The sequence below is a fragment of the Ailuropoda melanoleuca genome, chromosome 3 (genome assembly GCF_002007445.2).
Source record: "Ailuropoda melanoleuca isolate Jingjing chromosome 3, ASM200744v2, whole genome shotgun sequence".
In the NCBI taxonomy this organism is placed as follows: domain Eukaryota; kingdom Metazoa; phylum Chordata; class Mammalia; order Carnivora; family Ursidae; genus Ailuropoda; species Ailuropoda melanoleuca.
This window is the reverse complement of record NC_048220.1, coordinates 28,767,611-28,785,339: the sequence shown is the minus strand read 5'-3', so window position 1 is coordinate 28,785,339 and position 17,729 is coordinate 28,767,611. Positions and strand designations below refer to the sequence as shown.

The following is a 17,729-nucleotide window of genomic DNA, read 5'->3' as shown; positions in this document are numbered from 1 at the left end:
GATGGATTGAAAACTAAAATTCACACCTATTTTTTCTAGATGCTCTTAAGCCACAGATCAAAAAGTCCTAGACTTCCATACTTTTTCTTTTTACTCCAATTTGCTGAATATCATTGGGTTAAAAGCTAACCTACCTAGTTCAATCACATAATACATTTCACTTAATTCAAATTTTGTATTGCTACATATTTGGTAAGCGGTCACACTAGATCTTCCTCTGAGCAGCAGATGAAAACCTTCATCAAGTGTAGCTGAAAAGGAAGGCCTGCAACCGTTTCCAAACAACCCACCTGACATCAGTTTATTAGACAGTGCTTAACCTGAAATAAAAATCTGACAAAGACACTATCAACATTCTCTAAAAAAGACTCTACACAAATCTCACATTACAGTTTCAAAACATGCTAAACAAAATATTACTAGATCATCATTATGATAGATGCTTAAAAGAAATTTGATAAAAATTCGACAGCTGTCACAAAACAATGCCCATCTTCATTCCATTTATTTTTTAAAAGATTTTATTTATTTATTTATTTATTTATTTATTTATTTATTTGTCAGAGAGAGAGAGAGAGCACAAGAGCACAAGACAGAGGGAGAAGCAGGCTCCCCACTGGGCAAAGAGCCCAATGCGGGATTCGATCCCAGGACCCTGGAATCATGACCTGAGCCAAAGGCAGACACTTAACTCACTGTGCCACCCAGGTGCTCCCCATCTTCATTTTAAACAATAAAACACCAGAATTATTTCCAAGAAAAATCATGAGCATAACAAGACACTTCATGTCATATTATTCAATACCGACTAGGATATTCTAGTCAACACAAGATAAAGAAGTGTGTGTGTGTGTGTGTGTGTGTGTGTGTGTGTGTGAGTGTTAGGAGGATAACATATATTCTTAGATGATAAATTTATAGATAATATAATTTTTTACTCATCAAATCCCAGAAAATTAAAGAAAAAATAATTAGAACTAAAAAGAGTTCAGCCACTTTGGAAAACAGTGTGGAGATCCCTCAAAAAGTTAAAAATAGAGCTACCCTATGACACAGCAATTGCACTACTGCGTATTTACCCCAAAGATACAGACATAGTGAAGAGAAGGGCCATATGGACCCCAATGTTCATAGCAGCATTGTCCACGATAGTTAAATTGTGGAAGGAGCCTAGATGCCCTTCAATAGACGAATGGATAAAGAAGATGTGGTCCATATATACAATGGAATATTACTCAGCCATCAGAAAGAATGATTACCCAACATTCACAGCAACATGGACGAGACTGGAGGAGAGTATGCTAAGTGAAATAAGTCAAGCAGAGAAAGACAATTATCATATGGTTTCACTCATTTATGGAACGCAAGGAATAGCAGGGAGATCGGTAGGAGAAGGAAGGGAAGAATGATGGGGGGGTAAACTGAAGGAGGAATGAACTACGAGAGACTATGGACTCTGGGAAACAAACTGAGGGTTTCAGAGGGGAGGGGGTGGGGGATTGGGATAGGCCGGTGATGGGTATTAAGGAGGGCATGTATTGCATGGAGCACTGGGTGTTATACACAAATAATGAATCATGGAACATTGCATCAAAAACTAGTGATGTACTGTATGGTGACTAACATAACATAATAAAAAATTTTAAAAAAAAGTTCAGTGACATGATTAGTTTTCATCTTTGATGAAACTCTATAAAACACTTGAACTTCAACCATAATATATATGAAGAGAAGTTACCAAGTGCCATGAAAATTGGACCAAGATGAGAGAAAATGCTAAGAGTGAATTCCTGCCACTGGAGACTTGAGAAGAGCTGGTAGACCGGAGTTTTCCAGAGTAGTGGTTCACACTGAAATGAAAAACAAATGATTCCTTGTTTGGAACTACAGGGATGCAAAATTTGCCACCCCAAAATGTGTCTCTTTGGCTGGTGTATTATTTAGGTTGGTTATTTTCCCCCAAGTTTTCATTTAAATTTCAGTTAGTTAACATACTGTGCAATAGTACTTTCAGGTGTAGAATTCAATGCTTCAAAGTTACATATGACAACCGGCGCTCACCATAGGCTGGTTATTTTTAAGAAACAGAAGACTCAAGTAGTTTTTTTTTTCCTCCCCTTTAACTGCCTAAGAGAATTTACAGGACCTGTTCCAGGAAGGGAGCTATCATCAGAGATAACTGCAGCATAATAAGAACTAGATATGGTAGACAGGGAAGAAGCTAGCAAGGCCTGTTTGGTCAAAGTCCTCCCGATGTCATTTTTTTTTTTTTGGATGGCCCAGGACACATTTGTTCACCAAACATTCACTCTTTCCGTTCTTCCGATGAATTGCCTTCTTCCCCTTTGAAGCCTTAGACCCTAACCCTTTCTCTTTAGTTCAGAAAGTCATACATGTACTTCATTTTGTCTGACTTTCTTTGGAATCTCTAATGTTTATGTGGATTCACTGTATGTATGTAATTAAATTTCATTTTCTCCTGTTAATCTCTCTCATATTAATTTAATTCTTAGACCAGCCATAAGAATCTTGAAAGGTAGAGAAATATTTTTCCTCCCCAGACCAAAACAAAGAGATCCAGGTACCTAGGCTGAATCAGGCAGGATTCTCCTATAATCCTATTTGTCAGCAAAAAATATAAAAGAAAGAAGGACTAAATGTGACAGAGAGCAGAAGCACTATTATTTCAAGAGTGAACCTAAGGATGTATGTAGTAAGGTGAAGAGAAAATTCTGGATAACAAATTTCTCTGCAGCTGCCAATTCTCATCAGTTGGAGATATATAAAAGCTAAGGTACACACAAACCACTCTACCAAACAGTAATAAGGATACCTTCATGTTAGTCCAGAGCCCTGCTGCCCCATCCACTTACATTTTTCACCTGCAGATAGCTAGTCTTGAAGGAACTCCTTTAGAAAATGAGTAGTAATCAAAAATAAGCCAAAATGGGATCTCCATAAATACTACAAGAAAGATTAGAAAATAAACATGTACATCTGTCTCACTGCCAGGGTCACAAGGGGATCTTTCTTGGATGTTCAATGCAAGAATTTGGTGGGATTCCTTACTACATCCCTAGGATCAGTCTTGGGCAGAATTATGGGACTAGATATTAAAATAACAAGGCCCAACTATATGTCATCCACAAAAGGCACCTTTAGACTCAAAGATACAAATAAGTCGAAAGTAAAGGATGGAAAAATATATATTATGAAAATAGCAACCACAAGAAAGCATCAGTGGCTATACTAATAACAGACCAAAATATTACTAGAAATAAAGAGGGACGGGCCGCCTGGGTGGCGCAGTCGTTAAGCGTCTGCCTTCAGCTCAGGGCATGATCCCAGCGTTCTGGGATCGAGCCCCACATCAGGCTTCTCCGCTAGGAGCCTGCTTCTTCCTCTCCCACTCTCCCTGCTTGTGTTCCCTCTCTCGCTGCCTGTCTCTGCTCAAATAAATAAAAATCTTTAAAAAAAAATAAAGAGGAACATTTTATAATGACAAAAGAGTTGATTAGGAAAGATAATAATTATAAGGACATAGACAGTTAACAACAAAGTCCCCAAATACATAAAGCAAAAGCTAACAGAAATGAAAGAAGAATAGACAATTCAATACTAAAAGCTGGAGATTTTAATACCTTACTTCCAGCAATGGATAACAACTAGACAGATGATCGGTAAGGAAACGGAAGGTTTTAAAAACACTGTAAATCAACTAGACCTAAAAGACATCTACAAAATACTCACCAACTGACAGCACAATATATATTCTTCTCAACAGCACACAGAACATTCTCCATAACAAACCACATGCTAAGTGTCAAGCAGATTACTGTGCACCAGTTATCAGCCCCAAGGGAGGACTCTAAATACTTCTGCCCATTGCATCTTGGCATCAGAGTTGCCAAGAACACAACGCAGTCAAGCAGGCTGGAACAACATTGTACTTACGTAAAGAAAAGACAGAGCAAGCTCAGCTTCAGTGTTGGGCATCAGTACCCCATGGCCAGTGGGTTTCTACTAGAGGCTGTTGCAGGGCAATATGCCTATGAGCACCCCTCTTGTACCACAGTAGAATAGAAAGACCTTTTCCCTTCTTCACAAAGGATAGACATAACAGTGGGGTTGGCCAAGTGCCACATGATTCACATGCTCCAAGCAGGGACAAAAGAGCTTCAGTGAGCCTGAAACAGGGAAAGATATTCCCACACAAGATGATAAGACTAGCACAGGCTGTGTAGACTCCATTTCTTGGTAAGGAAGTGTTCCAAGCTCAAAGCCCATTTTTATATGACTGGGTGAAATTTGAAAGATTACTCATGAGAGTGCCCTTCCCAACACTTTGCCATAAAGTAAGCTTCAATAGTTTAAAAGGACTGATACCATACAAAATGTGTTCTCTGACCATAATGGAATGAAATTTGAAACCAATAACAAAATGAAATTTGGGGAATTTACAAATATGTGGAAATTAAATCACATATGCTAAGATAATCAATAGGTCAAAGAAGAACAAGAAAATTAGGAAACACTCTGAGATAAATGAAAATGAAGATACAATATATGAAAACTTATGGAATGCAGCTAAAACAGTGCTCAGAGGAAAATATGTAGCTGTAATGTTGACACTGACAAGTGAGAAATACCTCGAATCAATAACCTAACCTCCTCCTTTAAGATGCCAGAAAAATAAAAGCAAACCGAATCTAAAGCAAAAAGAAGGAGGGAAATAATTAGGATTAAAGCAGAAATAAATGAAATAAAGAAAGGAAAAACGGTAGAGAAGGATGACAAAGCCACAAGTTGGTTCTTTGAAAAGATCAACATAATTGACAAACCTTTACCTAGACTGACCAAGAGAAAAGGCAAGAAAATGAAAATTACTAAAACCAGAAATTAAAGGTGACATTACTACAAATCTTAAATAAAAAGATGAGAATACTATGAACAACTGTGTGCCAGTAAATGAGTAGTTTAGATGAAATAAATTCCTAGAATACGCAAATACCAAGATGGGGGGGTAGAAAATCTGAGTGGACATATGAAAAGTAAAAAGATTGAATTAGTAACATTACAACTTCATAGAAAAAAAAAGAACCAAAAGCATCATGAATGAATTCTACCAAACATATTAATGAATATTAATCACAGTTCTTTACAAATTCTTCCAAAGAATCTTGGAGCAAGGGGCACCTGGGTGGCTCAGTTGATCAAGTGTTGGAGAACTAACAGTTTCTAAAACTTGCCACAAAACTATAATAATGAAGAGACTGTGGCACTGGGATAAGGATAGACATATAAATCAATGGAATAGAAACAGGAATCCAGAAATGAACTCCTATATTCATTGATCAACTAATTTTATTTTCTTTTTTCTTCTTAAAGATTTCATTTTTAAGTAATTTCTGCACCTAACATAGGGCTGGAACTCACAACCTGGAGATCGAGTCTCATGCTCCGCTGACTGAGGCAGGCAGGCATTCCTTGATTAATTGATTTTCAACAATGGTTCCCCAACACATCAACAGGGAAAGAATAGTTCTTTTCAATAAATGATGCCAGGATAACTGGATATCCACTTGCAAAAGTATGAAGTTGGACCACTTCCTCACACCATCTACAAAAATTAACTCACAATGTATCAAAATGATGCCAGCAAAATAACAGAACAGGAATTCCCAGCCCTTATTCCCCCACAAAAATACCATTAACAACAATATACGGACCAAAATTCCTTTATGAGGATTCCAGAATCCAGTTATGAGCTGGAATACCCCAGGTAAACACAAGGCTGAATCAGCTATGCTGAAACAAATACAAAAAATAATTTTACTTTGCTCACATCAGCCCCTCACCCACGCTGGCACACATCAACACCAAGAAAGAACACCCTGGCTTGCTACTTCACCTTCAAGAGGAAAGAAGAGAGCACAGCATGTGTCCAATGTGTCAGCTTCTCAGAAGACTGACTAAAGGACTAGTTTCTATATTGCCTCAACCAGAGAACTATCAAACTGGCTTAGTTTGGATGCCTGGGGGCTACAGAGAACAAACAAACAAAAAAAATACCAAGGGGACAGCTTGCTCCTTCGGGAAGGAGGGAGAAAACTGAGGGTGTGTCCAGACTTTTGGATTTTTGGAAAGCTGCCTAAGAAACTGGTATCTGTTTTACCTGACTTGGGGTGACAGGAAACCAGCATACTCTGGATGCCTAGTAACCACTGAGAATGAGGAAGAACAGCTTATTGCTGTAGAATCAGAAAACTGAAATGCTGCAGATAGACACCAGAGGGGGCAACAAAGATCATTTTAAATTAACCAGTCAAAAGAAGCGTTACAGGAAACAAGGGGTTGCTGGAGGGGAGGGAGATGGGGGGATAGGGTAACTGGATGATGGGCATTAAGGAGGACACACAATGTAATGAGCACTGGGTGTTATATGCAACTGATGAATCACTAAATTCTACTCCTGGGATGCCTGGGTGGCTCAGCGGGTTAAGCATCTGCCTTTGGCTCAGGTCATGATCTCAGACTCCCGGAATCAAGCTCCATAGGCGCTCTTTGCTCAGTGCGGAGCCTGTTTCTCCCTCTGCCCCTCCCCCAACTCTGATCACACACTCTCTCTTTCTCTGACAAATAAATAAATAAAATCTTTAAAGAATTCTACTCCTGTAACTAATACTGCACTATACATTAACTAAATTGAATTTAAATTTTAAAAAAATTTAAAAGAGCAAAAAGAAAAAAATAGTGAGAAGGGATGAAAAGCCTATGGGATGTATGGGACTTATGGGACACTTTTGAAAGAAACTATTCCTGGAATCTCAGAAGAAGAGAGAAAGGGATGGGAAGCTTATTTAAAGAAATAATGAGAGAGAACTTCTCAGACATGGGGGAAAGATTTGGACATCCAAGTTCATAAGCTAATAGTTCATCCCAAAATGTCAATCCAAAACAATCTTCTCTAAGATGAATTATAGTAAAACTGTATAAAATCAAAGACAAAGAGAGAATTTTAAGAGCAACAAGAGAGAAAAATATCTCTTTTATAAGCGAAACCCCACTAGGCTATCATCACCAGAAACATTGCAGGCCAGGAAAGAATGGGGTGATATAATTCAAAGTACTGAAATAAAAAATAAACCACCAACCAAGAATACTCTATGCAGCAAAGTTATCCTTCAGAAATGAAGGCGAGATTAAGACTTTCCCAAATAAACAAAAGCTTGGGGAGCTCATCACCATTAGACCTGCCTTACAAAAAATGTTGAAAGGAGTTCTTTAAGCTGAAATGAAAGGATGTTAACTAGTAATATAAAAACATATGAAAACATACCATATGCTGGTAAAAGTAAGTATAGAGTCAGATTAACATACCCAGGATTGTAATATGGTGGTGTGATAACCACTTTACCCTAAGGGTAAAAGAACAGAAATATTAAAAATAGTAATAGTTATAATTTGTTAATGGATACACCCCATAAAAAGACATAAACTGTGACAACAGAAACATAAAATGGTGAGGAGATAAAAGTAGAGTTTTGCATGTGATCAAAGCCACCTTATTGGGGTGCCTGGGTGGCTCAGTTGCTTAAGCACCTGCCTTCAGCTCAGGTCATGATCTCAGGGTCCTGGGATCAAGCCCTGAATAGGGCTCCCTGTTCGGCAAGGAATCTGCTTCTCCCTCTCCCTCTGCTCCTCGCCCCACTCATGCTCTACCTTTTTCTCTTAAATAAATAAATAAATAAATAAATAAATAAATAAATAAATAAATAAATAAAATCTTTTTTTAAAAAATAGCCAGGGGCGCCTGGGTGGCACAGCGGTTGAACGTCTGCCTTCGGCTCAGGGCGTGATCCCAGAGTTATGGGATCGAGCCCCACATCAGGCTCCTCCGCTGTGAGCCTGCTTCTTCCTCTCCCACTCCCCCTGCTTGTGTTCCCTCTCTCGCTGGCTGTCTCTATCTCTGTCGAATAACTAAATAAAATCTTTAAAAAAAAAATAGCCAAGTTGCTGTCAGCTTAAAATAGGCTTATGTCTATAAGATGCTTCAATTAAGCCACAGGTAGCCATAAAACAAAAAACTATAGTAGATAACACAAGAAAAAGAAAAGGAAATCAAAGTATACCACTAGGGAGAACCAACAATTCACAAAGGAAGATAGCAAGAGAGGGGGAAAAAAAGAACAAAGAAAAAGAAACAGCCAGAAAACAATGAACAAGATGGACATAGTAAGTCCTTTACCTATCATTATTTTAAATGAAAATGGATAAGTTCTCCAATCAAAGGCACAGAGCAGCTGAACGGATTAAAAAACAAGATCCAACTATAGGCTGCCTCCAAGATATTCACTTCAGTTTCAAGGACACACATAGGTTTAAAATGAAGAGAAGGAAAAAGATATTCTATGCAAATGGAAACAAAAAGAAAGAGCAGCAGTAGCTATAATTGTATCAGATAAAACTGACTTTAAGTATTAAAAAACTAACAGGAGACAAAGGTTATTATATAGCAATACAGGGGTCAATTCACTAAGAGGATATAACAATTGTTATGCATCTACCCAACATCAGAGCACATAATATATAAAGCAAATACTAACATATCTGAAGGGAGTCATAGACATTACAGTAAGAGCAGGGGACTTCAATACCCCACTTTCATCAATGGATAGATCATCCAGACAGATAACAAATAAGAAAACACTGAAGTTTAACTCTACTTTAGACTGAATGGACCTAACAGACATGTATAGGACACACCCGCCAACTTCAGTAGAATACACATCCTTCTCAAGCCCACATAGAACATTGTCCAGGATTGATCATGTTGCTAGGTCACAAAATAAGTCTCAGCAAACTTTAAAAGACTGAAATCATACAGAGTAGCTTTTCTGACCAAAATCATACAAAACTAGAAGTTGATAACTGGAGAAAAACTAAAAAAAATTGCAAATATGTGGAAATTAAGTAACACACTCCTGAAAAACAGTAGGTCAAAGATAAAATAAAGGTAAATAATATTTTGAAACAAGTGAAAATGGAAACACAATGTACCAAAACTTACGGGATGCAGCAAAAGCAGGGTTAAGAAGGAAGTTTATAGCAATAAATAACTACATTAAGAAAAATGATTTGGGGGCACTTGGGTGGCACAGTCAGTTAAATGTCAGACTCTTGGTTTCCGCTCAGGTCATGATCTCAGGGTGGTGATTTCAGGGTCACGAGATGGAGCCTGCATAGGGCTCCATGCTCAGAGCCGAGTCGCTTAAGACTCTATCTGCCCCTCTCCTCTGGTCCCCCCTGCTCTCTCTATCTCTCTTTTGCTCTAAAATAAATAAATCTTTAAAGATAAAAAGAAAAGGGGGGTGCCTGCATGGCTCAGTTGTTTAAGAGTCTGCCTTTGGCTCAGGTCATGACCCCGGGGTTCTGGAATCGAGAGCCTCACATTGGGCTCCCTGCCCAGTGGGGAGTCTTCTTCTCCCTCTCCCTTTGTCCCTCGTCCCTTGCTCATGCATGCTCTCTCTCTCTTTTTCTCTCAAATAAATAAATAAAATATTTTTTTAAAAAAAGAAGAAAAAGAAAAATGATCTCACTTATGCGGAACCTAAAAAAGAAAACTAAAAGTTTGGTGTTTGCCATTTGCAGCAGATGGGAGTGGGCAAAATGCGTGAAGGTGAGCAAAAGGTACAAACTTCAGGCTATAAAATAATATACAGAACAATTACGATAGTTAATACTGAATTACATATTTGAAGGTCCTTAAAAGAGTAGATCTGAAAAGTTCTCATTACAAGAAAAAAAATTTGTAACAGTGTATGTTGATGGGTGTGAACTAGACTTATTGTGGTGATCATTTCCCGATATATACAAATGTCAAATAATTACATGGTATATCTGAATGAATATAATGTTATATGTCAATTATACTTCAACTTTTCAAATAAACTTAAATTAGAAATAAATGTTTATTAATTTAATTAATGGATGGTCCATATAAAAATTAAGATCTTCCTAACTAAACATGGAGACTATAAAATCCATAAAAGAAAAATAGATATACTTTAATATAGAAATATAAAAAACACTTTTACATGGCAGAATATACTATAAACAAATCAATATAAATTATATAGGAGAAAAAAAGTTTGTGAAATAGGTAGAAGATAAAAGTTAATATATCTATATTTTACAAAGAACATTCCCAAACTGAAAAACAAAGAAAAAATTTTTCAAATAAAAATGGGCAAATAATTTAATTGACAAACCAAAGAAAACCAAATACAAATGACAATACACTCAAATTCACTGGTGGTATGTGGAATCAAAGTTAAAGTAACAATGAGATATCACTCTGGCAGAATATAAAACCCGCTATTGATTTTAGAGATAAGAGAGGGTGCTCATAACTTGTCTGTGGAAATTAAAAGTACTACAAAATTCTTGGAAAGTACTCTAGCAACACATTTCAAAATTAAAATTATTAATACCCTTTGATGTGTCCATTCCACATCTGAAAGTGAATTTCACAGAAATAAAAGCACCAATATTTTAGAAGTATGTAAGTAATAGTACAGCATGGTTTATGAGGGCAAAAGAACACTCGAGACAAACTGCTCACCCACAGGTGAATAACTGAATATATAAAAGATTCACCCTGCATTTATGGGGTACTAGACAGCTATTAAAAGTATCAGATTTNTCCAATCAAAGGCACAGAGCAGCTGAACGGATTAAAAAACAAGATCCAACTATAGGCTGCCTCCAAGATATTCACTTCAGTTTCAAGGACACACATAGGTTTAAAATGAAGAGAAGGAAAAAGATATTCTATGCAAATGGAAACAAAAAGAAAGAGCAGCAGTAGCTATAATTGTATCAGATAAAACTGACTTTAAGTATTAAAAAACTAACAGGAGACAAAGGTTATTATATAGCAATACAGGGGTCAATTCACTAAGAGGATATAACAATTGTTATGCATCTACCCAACATCAGAGCACATAATATATAAAGCAAATACTAACATATCTGAAGGGAGTCATAGACATTACAGTAAGAGCAGGGGACTTCAATACCCCACTTTCATCAATGGATAGATCATCCAGACAGATAACAAATAAGAAAACACTGAAGTTTAACTCTACTTTAGACTGAATGGACCTAACAGACATGTATAGGACACACCCGCCAACTTCAGTAGAATACACATCCTTCTCAAGCCCACATAGAACATTGTCCAGGATTGATCATGTGCTAGGTCACAAAATAAGTCTCAGCAAACTTTAAAAGACTGAAATCATACAGAGTAGCTTTTCTGACCAAAATCATACAAAACTAGAAGTTGATAACTGGAGAAAAACTAAAAAAAATTGCAAATATGTGGAAATTAAGTAACACACTCCTGAAAAACAGTAGGTCAAAGATAAAATAAAGGTAAATAATATTTTGAAACAAGTGAAAATGGAAACACAATGTACCAAAACTTACGGGATGCAGCAAAAGCAGGGTTAAGAAGGAAGTTTATAGCAATAAATAACTACATTAAGAAAAATGATTTGGGGGCACTTGGGTGGCACAGTCAGTTAAATGTCAGACTCTTGGTTTCCGCTCAGGTCATGATCTCAGGGTGGTGATTTCAGGGTCACGAGATGGAGCCTGCATAGGGCTCCATGCTCAGAGCCGAGTCGCTTAAGACTCTATCTGCCCCTCTCCTCTGGTCCCCCCTGCTCTCTCTATCTCTCTTTTGCTCTAAAATAAATAAATCTTTAAAGATAAAAAGAAAAGGGGGGTGCCTGCATGGCTCAGTTGTTTAAGAGTCTGCCTTTGGCTCAGGTCATGACCCCGGGGTTCTGGAATCGAGAGCCTCACATTGGGCTCCCTGCCCAGTGGGGAGTCTTCTTCTCCCTCTCCCTTTGTCCCTCGTCCCTTGCTCATGCATGCTCTCTCTCTCTTTTTCTCTCAAATAAATAAATAAAATATTTTTTTAAAAAAAGAAGAAAAAGAAAAATGATCTCACTTATGCGGAACCTAAAAAAGAAAACTAAAAGTTTGGTGTTTGCCATTTGCAGCAGATGGGAGTGGGCAAAATGCGTGAAGGTGAGCAAAAGGTACAAACTTCAGGCTATAAAATAATATACAGAACAATTACGATAGTTAATACTGAATTACATATTTGAAGGTCCTTAAAAGAGTAGATCTGAAAAGTTCTCATTACAAGAAAAAAAATTTGTAACAGTGTATGTTGATGGGTGTGAACTAGACTTATTGTGGTGATCATTTCCCGATATATACAAATGTCAAATAATTACATGGTATATCTGAATGAATATAATGTTATATGTCAATTATACTTCAACTTTTCAAATAAACTTAAATTAGAAATAAATGTTTATTAATTTAATTAATGGATGGTCCATATAAAAATTAAGATCTTCCTAACTAAACATGGAGACTATAAAATCCATAAAAGAAAAATAGATATACTTTAATATAGAAATATAAAAAACACTTTTACATGGCAGAATATACTATAAACAAATCAATATAAATTATATAGGAGAAAAAAAGTTTGTGAAATAGGTAGAAGATAAAAGTTAATATATCTATATTTTACAAAGAACATTCCCAAACTGAAAAACAAAGAAAAAATTTTTCAAATAAAAATGGGCAAATAATTTAATTGACAAACCAAAGAAAACCAAATACAAATGACAATACACTCAAATTCACTGGTGGTATGTGGAATCAAAGTTAAAGTAACAATGAGATATCACTCTGGCAGAATATAAAACCCGCTATTGATTTTAGAGATAAGAGAGGGTGCTCATAACTTGTCTGTGGAAATTAAAAGTACTACAAAATTCTTGGAAAGTACTCTAGCAACACATTTCAAAATTAAAATTATTAATACCCTTTGATGTGTCCATTCCACATCTGAAAGTGAATTTCACAGAAATAAAAGCACCAATATTTTAGAAGTATGTAAGTAATAGTACAGCATGGTTTATGAGGGCAAAAGAACACTCGAGACAAACTGCTCACCCACAGGTGAATAACTGAATATATAAAAGATTCACCCTGCATTTATGGGGTACTAGACAGCTATTAAAAGTATCAGATTTGGGGCGCCTGGGTGGCACAGCGGTTAAGCGTCTGCCTTCGGCTCAGGGCGTCATCCCGGCGTTGTGGGATCGAGCCCCACATCAGGCTCCTCTGTTATGAGCCTGCTTCTTCCTCTCCCACTCCCCCTGCTTGTGTTCCCTCTCTCGCAGGCTGTCTCTGTCTCTGTCAAATAAATAAATAAATCTTTAAAAAAAAAAAAGTATCAGATTTGTGGGGATTTCCAAAGACATTGGTGACTGAGAAGTGTAAAATGCATTACCTAGCCTAATAAACTTTCTAAAATAAACAATAACAAAAAAACCCACCAGATGTATGCACCAGTGGAGCAATTAAATGACTGCAAATAATTATGTGAAAAGAAAATCACAAGCCGCCTTTGGATTGGATACCTCACGGAAATGGTGATGTGACCAGAAGAAAATGAGGAGGGATCAAACCCAAAAAAGGTGGTTTTTTTTTTAAAGAAACAAACAAAAACGAACTTCTAAAGGGCATTTTTGTAAAAGGTTATGTGCTCTTTAAAATAAAACATGTATACGGGCATATGTATAAATTTTCTAAATAAAGACATTTGTTTTAAAATTCTCATTAGCCTCAATAAAACAAATCTTTCTGAATGCTTAAGTATTCATAATGTGTGGCTTCTTGTAAATTCGCATTTAGGAAACAAATACAAACTGTTAGTAATACTAAAAAAAAAACCCCACAAATGATTAGGATTATGAGCAATTTGTTATGGCTTTTTACTTACGATTTCAATCTGAACAATATTTGTTTATTTGTTTGGAGAGAGAACACGCGGGCAGGGGGCGGAGAAAGAGAATCTTTAAGCAGGCTCAACACCCAGAACTAGGCCCACCTGAGGCTCCATCGCCCAACCCTGAGAAAGGACCTGAGCAGAAATGGAGTCCGGAGCTTAACCGACTGAGCCACCCAGGCGCTTTGATCTGAACAATAATTCAATCCATGATGTCAATAACACTCTTTAAATACTATGAAGACGAGCAAAATTAAAGAATATTACAACTAAGAATGAAGAACTTTAAACGATAAAACTGTAAGGCTAAAATAGTGACGCAGTTTTTAATACGAACTCACCTCTTTCAAATGTTCTGAGTCTGGTTCTCTTTCACTTGTTCCCTCCGTAGAACTCAGACACGGAGGTAGGCTGGGGCTGAAGGCCATGAGGTCGGTCTTGGGCGGGCCCTCCCCAGAGCACACCCTCTGCCGCCTCTGCTGCGAGTACGACCAGCTCCCCACCGCGCTGGAGCACACGAGCGTGGGCTTCCCAGGCCCGCACGCGCCCTCCGTGGGCGGCGCCGAGCACCGCAGCGCCGTGTACAGCAGCAGCGTCAGCACCAACAGGCTGGACACGGCGCAGATGGCGATGATCAGGTACACGTTGACATCCACCAGCGCCGCCTCCGCGCCCGCCGCGCCCGCCAACACCCGCGACGACGCCTTTGGCGCCTGGCCGCTCTCCACCAGCGACAGCAGCACGGTGGCCGTGGCCGTCAGCGCCGGCTCGCCGTGGTCCTTCACCAGCACCAGCAGGCGCTGGCGCGCCAAGTCCGCCTCGTCCAGGCTGCGCGTCGTGCTGATCTCGCCCGTGTACAGCGCCACGCGGAACGGGCTGCGCGCGCCCCCCGCCGCCGGCTGCAGCTCATACGACAGCCACGCGTTGTAGCCAGAGTCCGCGTCCACCGCGCGCACCTTCGCCACCACGTGGCCCGCGCCCACCGACCGCGACACCAGCTCGCTCAGCGCGCCGCCCGCGCCGCCCGCCCCAGGCCGCAGCGGCAGCAGCGCGGGCGCGTTGTCGTTCTCGTCCAGCACGAACACCTGCAGCGTCACGTTGCTGCCCAGCGGAGGCACGCCCGCGTCGCGCGCGCTCACTTGGAACTGCAGCAGCTCCAGCTCCTCGTGGTCCAGCGGCTGCAGCGCGTACACCTTGCCGCTCTCCGCGTGCACCGACACGTAGCTCGACAGCGCGCGCTCGCCCACGCGCCGCTCCACCAGCGAGTAGGACACCAGCGCGTTCTCCTGCGCGTCGGCGTCGCGCGCAGACACCGTGAAGATGTGGCAGCCGGGCGGGTTGTTCTCCTTCACGAACACCGTACTCGGGCTGCGCGAATGCCGGCGCGTTGTCGTTCACGTCGGCCACTTCCACGGACACGCTGGCCGTGGCGGAGAGCGAAGGCGAGCCTCTGTCCCGCGCGGTCACTACTAGAACGTAGTTCTCCACGCTCTCTCTGTCCAGGGCGCTGTCCAGCACCAGCGAATAGTAATTCTTGAAGGTGGACACCAGCTTGAAGGGGACATGGGGTATGAGTGAGCAGGTCACCTGCCCGTTGGCGCCAGAGTCACGGTCGGACACGCTGATCAAGGCGATGACCGTGCCCACCTGAGCATCCTCTCGCACCGGGAGTGACAGAGAAGTGATGGTAATTTCCGGGGTATTATCATTTATATCTAGTATTTCCACCAAAATGGTACAATGACCTGCCATTGGAATATTCCCCTTGTCTATTGCCTCCACCGATATTTCATACAACTTCTTTTCTTCGAAATCTAGTTTACCTCTGGTTCTAATTTCTCCATTGTTGGGATTTATGATAAATGCATGTAACACCGCAGGCGATACGGGCCTTCTAAATGAGTAGATTATGTCTCCATTCGTACCATCATCAAGATCTGTGGCATTTAGCTTGATCACTAATGTTCCATTAAATGCGTTCTCTAACACTGTCACCTTATAAATATACTGGTCAAATTCTGGGGCATTGTCATTCACATCCAGAATTGTAATCAGCAACTGAACTGTGCCGGTCAGCTCAGGTTTACCCCCATCATTGGCTGTCAACAATAAGCTATGCTCCTGAATTTGCTCTCTGTCCAATGATTTTCTCAATACAAGTGACAACGAAGACGTTTGTTCACGATTGTTTCGTGTGTCCAAAACGAAATACTCGTTGGGATCGATTCGGTAGGTCAAGGCCGAGTTTACTCCAATATCTGCATCGGATGCGCCATCTAGTGGAAACCGAGTTTCTGGGGGTCTAGATTCTGCAATTACTATTCTTCTCTTACTTTCAGGGAACACAGGCGGGTTGTCGTTAATGTCCTTCACCTCCACCTCCGCATGGAAAACCTGCAGCGGCCTGTCCACGATCACCTCCAGGTGGATGCTGCACTCCAGACTCCGCCCGCACAGCTCCTCCCGGTCGATCCGAGAATTCACAAACAAAATGCCATTCTGCAGATTTACCTCCAGAAGATCCCCGTGGCCTTTGGACGCCACCCGGAACAAGCGCGGCACCAGCTCCGCCAGCTCCAGCCCCAGGTCCTGGGCGATGCGGCCGACGAAGGTGCCGTGTTTGGCCTCCTCCAGGACCGAGTAGTGGACCTGGCCGCTCCCAGGCTCCCAGACTGTGAGGAGCAGAAGCGACAGCAGCAGACTCGGGGCTCCTGGGCCTCCTCGCCAGGAGAACAGCATGGTACACTCAAAAGGATTCAAAGTATAATTTATACCTTACCGCAAACTGACTCTCACCGGCTTCTGGGGGAGGATTCACTAGAGGTTTTCCACTATCTGCCGAATTTTCTGCAGGAAGGAGGAAGCAGAGGCACGGTCTTCTGGGAAATGTTTTCAGTGAAGAGCGACACCATGTGCATGAATGAGTAACTGTAAAAATGATTAGGTCTTCACATTTTCCATTGATGTAGAGGGTTTTATTTTGTTTTTGTTTCTGTCATTTCGTAATGTTTTTCACTGCAAATAGGTAATTGAAGATTAAATGTCCTTCTTTCCAGAAACAGTAAATGACTGTATTCTGCTCTGTATAGAATCCTAGTTGAGAATTGGTTGAAATCCATTTTTCCACAAATATATTTCTTCAAGTGTAAAACTTTTAAGCAGAATTTTTTTAAGATTTTATTTTCAAGTAGTCTCTACACCCAATGTGGGACTCGAACTCACAACCCCTAGATCAAGAGCCACATGCTCTACTGAATGAGCCAGCCAGGTTCTCCCAGGCAGAATTTTAAAGGAGGAATATTCGATATTCACTTTTGGAAATCAGTCTCCAGTTCTGCCTAACTTTGGTGGTTTTGGTTGGGTATGTCTTTTTCATGTAATATTTATTTAGAACTGCTCACACAACAGCCATTAACTCCAAATGGAAATATAATCAATTATAATAATAAAACAGATGATCATGGAAAATATTAATAAGTGATATACCAGATGTGTAAACATATCATACGTGTAAATTCCCCCAAATATGACTGTGAAATGTGGATAAATATTTGTATTTAAAGGAAGTGTCCTTTCAATGTGTGTATGTTTGTATGTGAGCATCTTTGTGCATAAACACAATAATTTAGATCATTAAGATATAACAATGCTTTAAATTTTTCTTTGCATAAAAGATGCCAAGAACTAGCATCCTATGTATTTGATGGAATTTAAATTAATACCAATAGGTTAAACTTGCCTCTTCTCCCCATCCCTGGGGGAAACTTTACTATCCTTTCAGTTGAATCTGATTTTCCAAACATCAACAGGTAGGCAGAGATGTTAACACATTTTTAGCAAGAAA

General features: G+C 39.8%; 3 protein-coding genes across 3 annotated transcripts in view; all 3 read right to left on the bottom strand.

The window, feature by feature from the left end:
* The window catches only part of LOC117794992 (protocadherin alpha-13-like), a 106,877-nt gene extending 90,100 nt beyond the window's left edge, over positions 1-16,777 (bottom strand). Inside the window, 2 exon segments of the mRNA XM_019795580.2 lie at positions 14,227-15,244; positions 15,246-16,777. Of these exon segments, the coding sequence (XP_019651139.2) occupies positions 14,227-15,244; positions 15,246-16,624 (2,397 nt within the window). The 5' untranslated portion in view covers positions 16,625-16,777.
* Positions 1-17,729, bottom strand: part of LOC117801479 (protocadherin alpha-10-like) — a 94,241-nt gene that overhangs the window by 55,292 nt on the left and 21,220 nt on the right. The window lies entirely within an intron of this gene.
* Positions 16,778-17,729, bottom strand: part of LOC117801371 (protocadherin alpha-3-like) — a 46,278-nt gene continuing 45,326 nt past the window's right edge. Inside the window, 1 exon segment of the mRNA XM_034655628.1 lies at positions 16,778-16,900. Within this exon segment, the coding sequence (XP_034511519.1) occupies positions 16,898-16,900 (3 nt within the window). The 3' untranslated portion in view covers positions 16,778-16,897.